This window comes from Micrasema longulum, unplaced genomic scaffold (genome assembly GCF_059751315.1).
Source record: "Micrasema longulum isolate JH-2025_06_02 unplaced genomic scaffold, ASM5975131v1 h1tg002849l, whole genome shotgun sequence".
Classification (NCBI taxonomy): Eukaryota; Metazoa; Arthropoda; class Insecta; order Trichoptera; family Brachycentridae; genus Micrasema; species Micrasema longulum.
The window spans coordinates 31,736-45,616 of NW_028279971.1; the positions used below are offsets into that span (position 1 = coordinate 31,736).

At 31.5% G+C, this 13,881-nt stretch overlaps 1 protein-coding gene and 1 non-coding gene across 2 annotated transcripts in view; both read right to left on the reverse strand.

The window, feature by feature from the left end:
- Window positions 1–13,881, reverse strand: part of LOC148271479 (neuropeptide CCHamide-2 receptor-like) — a 54,510-nt gene that overhangs the window by 21,061 nt on the left and 19,568 nt on the right. Inside the window, exon 3 of the mRNA XM_088241344.1 lies at window positions 5,242–5,461. Coding sequence (XP_088097470.1) covers window positions 5,242–5,461 — 220 coding nt within the window. The remainder of the gene's footprint in view (window positions 1–5,241; window positions 5,462–13,881) is intronic.
- Window positions 2,727–2,799, reverse strand: TRNAV-AAC (transfer RNA valine (anticodon AAC)). Its single transcript has one exon. It is a non-coding gene; the product is annotated as a tRNA-Val (tRNA).

A 13,881-nucleotide genomic window follows, 5' to 3' on the forward strand; every position in this document is an offset into this window, starting at 1 on the left:
AACATTTGTATAAGAAACTGAAAAAAAAAAACAATATAATATGTTGCAAAGACAAACAAGGGCTTTATCATTATGGTGTACAATGTATTCGAGAACATGATCAGGATACAAGATTTCGAGATAAACCATGCCAATTTATCTTAATTCCACACTGTGTTAATAGCGATGAGATCTATAAAAAGCGGGAAAATCTTTCACAAAGAAATCAAAGTTGTTCGGTGATTTCTAATCCACACGTTCAGGACATTGGGGCATAAAAACAAAAGTTGCTCTTAGAAGATTTGATGAATAGCAAATTTCGACTTCTGGTGACACGGTTGTGAACATTAACAGAAATTAATTGCAATAGAGATGGAAAATCACTTAAACTTTAAGTATTTGGAAAATGCATATTGACCCAATTTTTCGTAAAACTCTACTTTATAATGTTAAAAATGTTTCAAAATAATTAGATTTTTTTTTCTGCGGATTCTTTCAATAAAAAATCATATTTTTCTTTGCTTTTTTCCCATTCAAAAAACAAACATAACCATTCATATACTCTAAAGTTTAATAATCTTCGATACCTTGGTCGGTTTGCATGTTGGCTTCTTGCCCTTTGGTGGCTTATTTCTCGCAATAACCACTAAAATCCGGATTATTGTGTTCTATTTTACATGAATTTGCCCTCCCTACTCTCCGCTAATGAGCTGCGTGACTTCAAATTAGTGGTATTCAACGTGTACAAGTGAGACGAGCGTGATGTCATATAGCATCTTCTTCTAACAGTATTTTACGAAAACCTGTATGAATTTTAAAGAAAACTCAAAGTATTATGAAACGGTTTTACAAATGCTATCATCACAGTCATAATGAAATGGTTTTTCATAATAAGTCACATTAACAGCATTTTAGCTGGGGTATTTCTTATAACCCCTTCAGGAATTCGCGTATTTTTTTAACGCTTAGGCTCAGAAAGGTTAAAAAAAGATCTGGCCAATCACGACACATATGTAAGAAAGATGCAAAAACATCTATACTAACATTTTATAGCTGGTTACCACAGAGATACGAAATGTCGAGCTAGCAACAGAAATGTACTAAAAAATAAAACTTATTATCATTCCTAATCAATAAATTAGATTGTATTCACAAATGAAATGCTTTACTGCTTTTAAGAGTTACAGAGTTATTAAAGCATTTTATTTAACACGCGGCGCCATTATTATTCATAACATCACGTCTGATCTCGTTGAAAGTCCGTCAAAGAATCAAAGCAATTACCTACGAATTTAAATACCATCTATTACGTGCCTGTAACCCGTCTCTTTTATTTTACGTCATGATGATTGAAATATAGATACCCATTTTTAAAAAGTCTATACTTGGTTAATTTTCATGTATTAAAAGTTAAATAAAAAAACATAAATACTTTATACATAAAAAAAAACAAAACGAAATACCACAACAAAAAAGAACTAACCTCTTGTGCTTACATGTTAACTAAAGCGCAATCAAAATGTCATGAGAAATTTAATACAAAATTTTCAAATACACATAGTATGTATATTAAACCGGGTTGTGGTCCCGTAGGTGTCACAGATTCACGAATCAGAGGCCCGAGGCTCACACCCCGCTCTACCACAAATGAGATCCCTTTTTCTGATGGTGAGTTATTTACAAAAAAATTAAGTATTTTGGTTAATCATAAAAACACAAATATTTCTTTTTTAAAGAATTTTTTTTAAATAATTATGTGGTGGTGGTGAGATTGATTAATTGAATAAAATAAAATAATGTTTTGTTTTGATACCCAAAAAAATTAACATTCCATTAAAAAATACCAAAAAAATATATAAGACATATTTAATAAATAGTCCAAACTTCCTACTATGTGCATTTCTTAAGATGGGAATTGTGATCCGTAAAATCATTTTTTTTTATTACTATGTTTTTTTAAAATTATTATTATTATTAATTTTCAACCTATTCTTATTTCTACATCCACTTCTAAGTGGAGTATGTGAACATCACCAAACCCTTCCAGGGCAGGTATTCCAAACGAAATTATAGCGCGGTATAGCGCGTTTTTACGTACTAAATACGCATTATAGCGCGCTGTAAACGCGTTCGGAATACCAGCCCAGGGCCCTTATTACGATGCGATACAACATTTATCTTTCTACTAATTTTCATCCACAAATTAAAATTATGTTTTCTGTATTAAAAATAGATAATAGATTATAGGTAACCGATGAACACACTTTAAATTTTCCTGCTAATATACACATTTTTCTACATCAATATCGATTTTATTTTGTAGCGTCTCGATATGTACCGATGAAGAAGACGTTTTCAATCGCGGCCCAGAAGACCCTATCGCCAGTCAACACTCTCGTCTCCTCTCACGTTAATCCCGCGTCCCTGAGTTCCGAGAAATAAAGCGGAAATATCGTCTTCCGGGACGGCGGGATCCTGCAGGTGTGAAGAAGACACAACTTGGGTTAAGGCTTTCCTGATGCATCCCCAGCACGTGTCACAACCAGGTCCACCGCCACATTCACGAAACGTCGTTCTCGGACTTCAATGTTAGTCACTTATATTATTTATACATAAATTTTATTTGTAAACTTTACGAATAATTGTATTATTGTTTTTTTTTTACGAAGACGGTCCAACATTTTTTTCTGAAGTTCGCAGCAATGCTTTAATGCCTTTGAGAAAAGGACAAAAAAACACCAAAATAATGTTTCCGCCCGGGATCGAACCGGGGGCCTTCCGCGTGTTAGGCGGATGTGATAACCGCTACACCACGGAAACTATGACGAGCATCGAGATAAATTAAATTAAGATAAAAGGATTTCTTCTAGAACTTTTTTAGAAATGAATGATTTAATTTATTTTAGTACAAAGAATAACAAAAATTATCTACAATATTATGTATGTATACGTATACGTTGCTTCAGGGCCAGACCGCAAAATTTCACAGAAACATTTCTCATTATATATTTTTTTGAAACTCCTAATAACTTTTATTCAGAAACTTATTCTTTTTTTTGAAAAAAATTAATTATAATTTTTAAATGGAGTAGCATCCCTTCCACAAACCTCTACCCAGCCAATTCCCTGGTCGCTTTCAGCGCAGATAGCTTCGTTGGTTGAATACTTTTTCAACTCTTAGAAGAATGTGGCAAATAATCCTTTTGCGCACGGTGATGTAACATCGTGCTACCACTAGTAAAATACGGAATATTCTAAAGTTCGAACATTTGAAATAAAAAACATGGAGACACACTATTTAATACTTCCTTTTCCATAATTTAAAAAAAAATCACATAATTTATAATATGGCAAAGTAAATTAAAAAACATAAATACGCCGCTCATATTCGTCCCCCATCAACGGACTGAAGACTGAATCTCTTTAACATAACACCCGATACAGAACTGCGTCTCTTTCTTCCTTGTTATGAGTTCTATCTTCATGCTCTCTCTTATACTGATGTGTTGCTGAACTAGCGGACATTCATTCTTTGCGTAGCAAGGATAAATATATATTTTTTTTAACATCCAGCATAGTTATACAAATTTTACTTTCCAAATCCGGTGTGCAAATGTCCATTAGAAGATTTCAAAAAATATAAATTCATCATTTAAAAAAAATAAGAGAGATATATCAAGGCTTGTGTCCTATGTCGACTAGTGTGACATCACAGCCACACAAGAGATGATTTTTTTATTAAAAGTTTCGATTTACCAGAAAAATATTTTTAAAGGTACCTCATCAAAAATATTCCTCTTATTGTTTTAACGGTATGGTCCGGAAAACCCGTGTATATAAAATCTATCACAAAAATGAATTGAATGTAGATATACAGAAAGCAGCCAACCATAGAAAAGTGAAACTGAGATAATAGCACCTTTGTGAAACGAGTGAACGATCAAATTAACACAACAGTGTTTTTGACTAAAACAAACAATCAAAACATTATTTTTTTATATATTACAAACAATTTTCCAGTTATTTATTTGACTATTTGACTAGGTTTAGTGATTTTTGAATGAACTTAAGATTTTTCTATCCCTTCGAGTGTTTTCAGCAAATTGAGAAATACCGTTTTTGTGATCAACATCATTTTCAGAAGGTGATCAATACAGTTTTTGTATGAAAACGGTCTGGCTGTTTTTAGCAGAACATAAAATTCACCTTACTGCACCCGACCACATTAATATCTCAATTTTTCAAAATTGTAGACTGGTTGCTTTCTGCAGAACTACGTTCAATTAGTCAATAAAGAGAGTAAGTGATCTTATGTTTGTTATTGTATGTATGCGTTGGTCAATAAGGTATATAAAAAGAGTAAGCATAAGCGTTCGAAATATGGTCCCTCAACCTGCGGCCAATTGGCATATTATGTTTGATAGAACGGGCTTTAATCTGTAACGAGTATTCTTCGGCTGCTTTGGAACTTTTGTATGTGACGCGTATGCGGAAGGGAGTGACATTACAACTTGTTTTGATTGTCAAAACCGACGTGATATGAAGTGACGACACTTGCGCCCTCCGCTGGTCGATATCGACGATACTTCAGCTCTGATTTGTACGGAGGGACATCTTTTTATATTTTATCTCAATGGTGTTGGTAGAGTTTAATAATTTACTCAGCGCGTTTTTCGTGAAAATCGCCCTAAGGTACAATGAACAACAAATGAGTCATTGAGTTTTGATGTATTAATGTTTCTAAAACTGATACAACCGTGATTCACAAATCTTTTTTTTTAAAGGAATTATTTTTTTATTTATTTATAGATTTTATCATATTTACATTTTTTGTAGAAGTTTCGCGAAAATTTATGAAAAAAATAATGAAAACGAACAACTTTGAAACGTCACAAGTTTCTGTGAACAATAACTAATTAATTGTACCACTGTTATGTCTTGTGATAGATTTTCAGTTTCCGGGTAGACATTTTTTACACCTTTTAGTGTATTTTGATAGTCACGGGATTCTACTTTAAATGTCAGCAAAACTTACCGACGACAATTTGTGACGTCTCGGGCGGAGTAATTACGAACCGTTAAAATATTAAAATCACCTGTTTACTATTTGTATGGTATTCTGTATCAAGTTTATAGTAGGTATTCTAAATGATTTGTTTATTTATATATTAAAATTCATTTTATAAGGTTGTTCAACAAAGACACGTGCTTTTAAAATTTGAAATTTCATTTAGTTTGAAATACAAACAAAAAAATAAATACCTGAAGTTTGCGTAGTGGGTTGACTATGGCGCAGTATCTCTCGGCTGAAAGTGCCGTCAACGTGAAGACTGACACTCCGATGGACACATCCTTGGCGAACTCCGACAGGCGGCATAAGGCACCTCCCCAAGGCCAGGACTCCAGCGTGTAGATCATGGAGGCGAAGGGCACGCTGATGAGTATCACTAACAGGTCTGCCAAGGCCAGAGAGAAGATGTACCTGAGAAGAATAAAGATCACCGCTGTCAAATGCTTCGGATGGATAAAGATGCCAAGGTTACCAGATTACAGATTGCCTTTTGGCAGGTTTTATCGTTCAGCAATGAATAATTTAGCTTTGTATATGGAACATAGAAGACGACATATAAAACCGTGCGCTTAAGGGTTTTCGGATGGTCCTAAATCCTATTATAGATCATTTATAACAAAATAACAATATGGACATGACAATATTCGATATCTATGGCATGTGAAAAAATCATCGCTCTGTTGCCATAATCTAAGGGAGAAAAAATTGTGAATTCGTCTGTATGAAGAAAAGTCAGACCGCGTGTTTTTTTCTCAGACGCGGTCTGCGGTAAACGGTGGGTAAGCTGTCAAATGTTTAGATCTTAAAATTTACATTTATCATTTCGGTAGACTAATTTTTTTAGATTTTATTATTTTATTTATTTATTTATATACGGCATTTCTGCCATTTACATATATGTAGTATAAAGAGTGCTTAGAAATAAAAAGATTAAAAAAAAAAAAATCGGGTATGAAATATTAATATACTCGTACTATACACATTATTAATTACTTGAAATACATACATATTTTAAAGAAATATCATTCTACCTTTATAATTTTACATGTGTCCAAAGTGATTTAATGTCTGTTTTCGGGCGGATGAAAAATACCGTTTTGTTTGTGAAAGGGAACCAGAATCCACGAGTGTTTTTGACCCGATGACTTATTTCGGGTAAAAATCCTAAAAAAAGGAAATCGCTTTCTCCTACCATGCTTGAGGTCCGAGATTCGATTTCTGGGAAGGTCGATATTAAATATTTGTTAAGATTAATCATATTGGTTTAATTTACATTAAACACAATAAGTGGATTTTTTGTAACTGGATTGTTTGTACAATAACAAAGTACAATGTACACACTTGTGTGAACAAACAATTTAATAGGCAAAGGAACAGTCGTGTTCGGAAACCAGTTGGCATATACAATTGTTTGAGTGATTTTCCACAAGTTAAACGACTTAAATGGAAAATCACAAAATTAATTGTTCATGTACGAATTTAAGTATTTATCAAAACATTATTTCGTCACCGTTCAGATAAAAGTCACTAACCCAAAAAATTGCATTTTAAGAAATCGCTATATGAGAATTTAGAAAGCATGGAAAAATCAGGTTTTTATATTTTTTCGGTTTTATACTCATATTCATATCTTCTGAATAAATTCCACTGAGATCTTTTTCTTTCTGATACATTTGAATATAACTGGAAAGTTTTTACCGGCTCATGGTGGCTAAAATTTAATTAAGTGACCTTTGCTGGTTTATAATCTAGACAATGCAAGCCATAAGTGTAAATGAAAGGAAGGAAACATGATATATATAAATATTATAGTGATGACACTATGGATTTAAAAAATATTTTTACATGAAGAAATATTTTTGAACATGTTTTTTTTGTGTTTCAATACATTATATAATAATATAAAGTTACCTACTAAAAACAAATAATTCGGATTTGTGCAACTTTTTCTAAGTTACCTTGGTGATGTTTGCTTCATTAAGAACGTAGTTGTATGCTTCTAATGGCATATTTAACTCAAAATTGTTTTTTATAAGGTTAGTAATTGTTGCCTCAACGAAAAATTTGTACACTTTACTTGGTGGGTTTATTACTACCAAAGTGACGATAATTTGGAACAAAACATTACTATTTATAATGTTAAATAATATCAAGCAAATATTAATCATAAAACAAAAGCGATATGATTTCCCAGAAAACGGTTAAAACTTCTTTAGCGGAGAGAAAATACTACTATCTAATATAATGCCAGAACCGTGGAAATGTAAGAGCCACAAGCTAAAGAAGTTACTGACTCTTTTCCTTCGTAAAATTGGCCGCGGAGAGTCTTGGGTGGTTGATGATCGCTGATTGATGGGCAACACAATACATGCTCTTTCTTGTTTGAATTGCTTTTTTTTGTTCATTTAATTTTGGGGATATTTATTTATGTAACCACCCTTTTCTATTAAATATGATTACTGTTTTTTTTTACTGACTTACAGTGGAATTATAGGTTTTATTCAATCAATCAATCAATCATTCCCTTTCCGCACCTAATGGTACATAGGGCACTGCATTGGTACACCAATCGCCGTGCATCTTGATCATTTTTGTTACATGAAAGAAAGATGATTAGCCTTACGCTGCAGGTGCCAGTCCAGGGATTAAGAAATATTCGAGTGTTAAAACACCGTTTTGAATCAATATTTTTTATCAACCATGTCGGTAATTGAATCCGAGACCTCTTGAATGGCAGGTTAATGCGCTGACCACTACACCACGAGGCCGACAAATAGGTTATATTATCACCTAGAAACCTAGTCGGACAGTCGAAGCAACTTTATATTAATACGCCGGCTTGGAAACGGTATGGAGAAATTGAACGTAGCTATGCAGAGAGCAGCCAGCCATAGAAAAATGAAACTGAGATAAATGCACTTTTGTGGGAAAAGAAAATCAAATCTGCACAAAAGTGGTAATTTTTTTTTTTTTGTTTTTTTTTTACAATTTTTTAGTTTACATTTGGTACATTTTTTATCGCATAATATCTAACTTTACATGAAAACAAAAAATTCCTACATAGGCGTAGCCTGTGCGTAGGTATACTCAATCTTGAATACGTAAATCTATGATGTAGATGCAAAATATATAAATTAAATACATAAAAAAACATAATAAAAAATAAGCATTCAGGTTGTTAAAAATATGAGTAAGAGAAAAGAATTTGAATTAAAAAAATAAAAAAGGTAAAGAATACATGTCGAGCAAATAATTTTTAAATTAAAGTAGTTAAATTACAAAAAAGTACAAGAGTAAATTAAAAGTTTGTCAAAAGTTTGTAAAAAGAAAACATTGACATTTATATTTTTGACCCAGTTTATAAATTAATTATTAGTAGAAGAGAGGCTCGAATTATTATTTTCCGTTGTGTCAATAAAGTAAGAGTTATACAGTTTAGGGACTAGGACATTTGCATGCCTCTGTCTTAGTGTTGATTTACGAAACGGAATCTCCAACGTTTACTTTGACAAATGATAAATAATGCATACATTCGTTTTTAAATCGCCTTAATTATGTATTAAACCAGTTTCAATATTTTTTAAAGTCTGAGATGACACAACCTAAGATGAGCATTTTGCAGAAAATAGCCAGGTCTAATAATATTTAATGATACATCATTCAAACTTCAAATGCATGATGTGACATTCTATATTTATATAAAATATATGTATAAAAAATAAATATATTTTTATTTTATTTAGGATGTTTACAGCTATTAAATAAAAACAATACGTAGAAATATATTAACAATACTAGAGCCATTTAAAAAAAATCCACTGTATATAAATCCACCATATCACCTGCTAGGCAACGCTTGAAAATATTTTTTATACTTCTTATTTTATCAACAATGTTTTGAGTATGTCCAGATGTTTGTAGACAGATTGGATTTCCTATCTCATGAGTTCTTTAAATTTATTATTTTAACAGAGAGGGAAAACATTTTTGAAAAGGTAAAATGAAAGCATAGGCATTTACAGGGCTTATGACCTGTCATTGTCTGGCGTAAGTGGTCACTTTATACACTGTGTAACATTCACCATTCTGACTATGAACAACATTTGGACATTCTCAAAATATTGTTGAATTGTATATATGTGTATTTATATATATTTTTTTTTAATGCATACTGATAGAGTAATGTATTTACCTATGAGTCTTTTTTACGGTATCCCATGCAACTGTTACTAGGTTTTTTTCCGATTTTAAATCATGGTTGCATAATTTCAGTCTGAAAAATTATCTTAAAAAAATATCTTTTATTTATCACTGCAAAGCTAAGAAAAACGTATTTTTTTATCAGTGTTATCGTGTAAAGTTTTCTTATGTATTATTTTTAAAAATTCTACATGAAAAATTCTGTCACAGTCTACATAAATAATAAATTTGCTGTTGTTAAAATATTTATATTTCTCAAAAATGTTTTGGCTCTCTGTTGCAAAAAATGCATCCTTGTAACTTCCAAGGTAGGAAACCCAACCTGCCTACAAACAGTTGGACATACTCCAAACATTGATAACCTTAAAGTCCTCTAGGCGCATATTGATAAAAACTAAATTAATATTTTATTTTATTTGAATAATACGATAAATAAAAAAAAAATGGAAAAAGGAATTGTAATGGAATACCTTTTAAAAAATCATTTTCATGACAAAAGCAAGAGGAAGTGTGGGTAAAGGGTTGTAGGAGAGGAGTATATAAAGGACACGAAAAAGGAAAGCGATGGCGGTAGGGATGAGTGAAAAATGGTTAAAGGCCTAAGGAAATATTATCTTTTTAATCCACGCGCTACCCAAAATATGTTGGCAGTATCATTTCTCAACTCAACTGACAATAAATGATACATTTTAGGTCCTAGGTAATTGAAACCCTGTTGAGCCATAGGCAAATATATGCCAAGAACAATTATTTTAATATGTAAGTCAACACTTAAACAACACCTCTAGTTATTCGTGTGTGCATTAAAGTCTATTAGTCTTATTGTTTTGTCATTTTTTTAGTGTATGAGAACCACGTAATTGGTTAAAAACACATTTATTTATTTCACAGTTTTACTAGCTAGGAAATTCCTGTGTTAGGAAGAACCTTCTTTTTACATGTTTTTTTTTCATTTCATTGAATGATGAATAAAAAACTCAAACAATAATAATTATAACAAAAAATTCAAAATAATTATAAATAAGAAAACTTACAGGTAATAATAAAAATTTAATCATGTAGAAAAATTAGAAAATATACTATAATTAGTTAAAAAATGAAACTTAAATATAAATAAGAAAACATACCGATAATTATAAAAATTGAAACACAAATTGAATCGGGTTGTGGTCCTGTGGCTAGTGTCTCGGACTCACGGACCAAAGGTCTGTGGTTCGAATCCCACTTTACCCCAACTTGATTCCCATTTTCTAATAGTGAGTTATTTACAACTCGTTGAAAATGGCCCTCAAAATTTAATATTTGGGTAAATCATAAGAACGCAAATATTTCTTTTCTAAAAAAAAAAAAAAAATATATAAATTTGAAAATATATTGTTTATAATTAAAAATGATGCATAAATCTAAATGCTAGTGAAAAGTAAAAGGAGATATTTAAGAATAATTTTCAGCATATAGAAAAGTCTACTCCTTATCCACTAGCTCACAATTTTCTTATAAACATTGTAACCGACAGACGCCCTTATATCAGGGTCGAACATGTTAAAAACCCTGAGGCCCAATACAGCAAAACGTCTCTGAAAAAGGGCAGTTTTACTTTGAGTTCTACATTAAAATGAATTAAACAACATTTAATGGTCTATGAAGTCTTTGTCCAAAACGCAGTCGATAATATGCTGCCTCGACCTTTTTTGTAAGTCTCAATAATATAATATCATGAATGTTTCGCAAAATAGCTTTTCATTTTGATTTAACATCAAATCGCGATAATCACCGGAAAGCTTTCGAATTGCAACTAGCCCGATATTACTAGTTTATCAAATAGACTCAAATGTTCACCAAATATCTATTCGATTTCACACGTCCAGTGGAGTTATATAATCGCTTAAATCAACATCGAATCCATAATCTATTGTGGATCTCGGCGCTCAGAATAATGCCCATTGACTCGTGAGATCCAATCACGGCTAAGTTGCTTGCCAACTCGTAACAAAATATCTATAGAAATCAATCTCCGATAGGCCGAGCAAATATTTTTTTACGAACGCATAAACATCCTTATGTGTATGTAGGGTGATCAATGGTTATTTTTGCATTTTTTGAGTTTTATTTGCATACAATTTTGGTTGTGCAGAAAAATGCTTCGAATCGAATGGACAGATCGTGTCTCCAACGAAGCGGTTTTGAGTATTATGAACAAAGAGAGGGAGTTTCTGACCACTGTCAAAATAAGAAAAGTCCCATAATTTGGTCGTCACATATTTCTCAGTGAGAAGTATGCTCTTCTCTAACTTATTAGGATATTAGGAAAAGATCATCATGACTCAGAAATTTCAGACAGTGGTTCGGTGTGCTGGATGCTGCAGCGCTGTTAGACTGGCCCAAGATCGCGACGAATTCAAAATGATGATCGCCAACCTTCTGAAGGAGCGGCAAAAGAAGAAAAAGAAGAAGTATCATTTGTCCATGTCCAGGCGGATGAAGATTACAGTTGTGCGTGAAAAACTAAAATGCAAATTACACTAGACACCCTAACCATAGAAGTTGCACAAAATCATAAAACTAAAGTGCTGACTGGACACATGCTATTAGAAGATAACACAATTGAAAAAAAAAAATCTTGGGTGAAAATATTTTTGTTTTATTATAATCAGTGAACGTTCATATAAACTTCAAATATCATGGATCTTATCAGCACGTTGGTTTTATATTTTTGCATACAATGGTAAAACTGTTTAATGGAAATTGCATGTTAGTGTAATTAATATCCTGACAAAAAGACGGGCACGTTTTGAAACCGGTTGGCTTAGAAAAGTTGGCAAATAGTTATATACACATATCTGTGTATTTATAGGTTTTTCGCAGGTGGCATATTATGATACGTGATATTATCAAAGTCACATTTCTAAAGTCTAAAGTCTAGACTGGACCCAATATCAATGGCAATATATAAAATAAATGATCTTTTCTCACTCTGAAATTCCGAATCTCTTTTTTTGTCCTTTAACCCTTTAGCGGGCCCAGGTTATATTTCATGTTTTTAATCATTTAAAAAAGGAATCATGCATATGTTTTTATTAGAAATAGAATTCTTGATTATTTTTTTGTAAACTTCTACCTCATCGCGGTAAAAAAATATTTAGTAAGAAGTAATGTAATTTATGTTTAAGACTATGGAAATTTATAAAACATATTTAAATCCTTGTTTTCTATAAGGTTTTTTGACATCAGACAGTATTTTAAAACATATAAAAATAAAACATAAAAGTTATAATCGGGTTGTGGTCCTGTGGCTAGTGTCTCGGACTTACGGACAAAAGGTCTGTGGTTCGAATCCCACTCTACCCCAACTCGATTACCATTTTCTAATAGTGAGTTATTTACAACTCGTTGAAAATGCCCCTCAAGATTAAATATTTGGGTTAATCATAAGGACGCCAATTTTTATTTTCATTTTTAAATAAAATAATAATAATAATCAAAGTTTATTAAATATAGAACACCACATAGTTGGGCTCAGTATATTAAGCATTGAATTTCAGCTCTTTTATCTTTTTTGTGTGTACCGTAAAAATGTAAAAATGACTTCTTATATATAAATAAATGCAATAGGCATGCGTAGACAATATAATCTACTGACAATTTTTATCGACTAGGGGATAGTGGAGGTGAGTTGCACACGGATCGATGAGTGGATCAAGCTGAATATGTAAAATGTGTGTACTGTTTATGAAATTCGTCCCATTGGTCTATATAAATTGGTTATGTTTTTTTATGATTAGTTTTTCTTTTTTATTGTTTATCATGTTAATGATAATAAAGTTAATTGGATTAATTACGTTTGTTATTGTTATGTTAACTTTGGTAAATAGCTAATTTAAGGCATGTTTCACATTTTGTAAAATGATTCCCTCGGCACGGGACACCCCAGTGAGGGAACATTATTCTGTATTTAAAAAAATACCAACAATGTAAAAGTATAAATAAATAAAAAATCTATTTAATCTATTTGAACTGGGTTGTAGTCCCATGGCTATTGTTGTGGACTCGCGAATCAAAGGTCCGAGGTTTGAACGACACTCCAGCACAAATTAATAAACGAGTTTTTAGCAACTCAGTAAAAATGCCCACTAAATCGTAAGAATGCAAATATTTGTTTTTATAATAAATTATAAAAAATCTTCTTTCTTATATTGAACAACATTCCGTTATCTGATAACTCCGAGACATCTACCTGTTTTTTACTGAGGAAGTTCAGTGTCTATAGTTAATGAACTATTAAACTAAGCCAATTTTATTAATTTTTTTTTATATGCATCGTATTATCAGCGCTATGATTTTTTAAAGTTTTGTATTTCTGATATAACTCCGCAAAAAATACAGTTCAATAAATCAACAAATATAAGATAATAACAAAATAAAATAAAATAAATAATATTCATAATAATAGATTACGTAATTTAAATATAAATATTTTTAAATATTTAAAAATAACTATTGTAAAGTTGTTTTCTTTGGAATTTTATTATTTATATTTTGATTTTCTGGATTGTTATTCTATTACATCACGTGTTGTTATAATTTAATGAATTTTACTATGTATTTTTCATTATTAATTATTATGGCTTAAC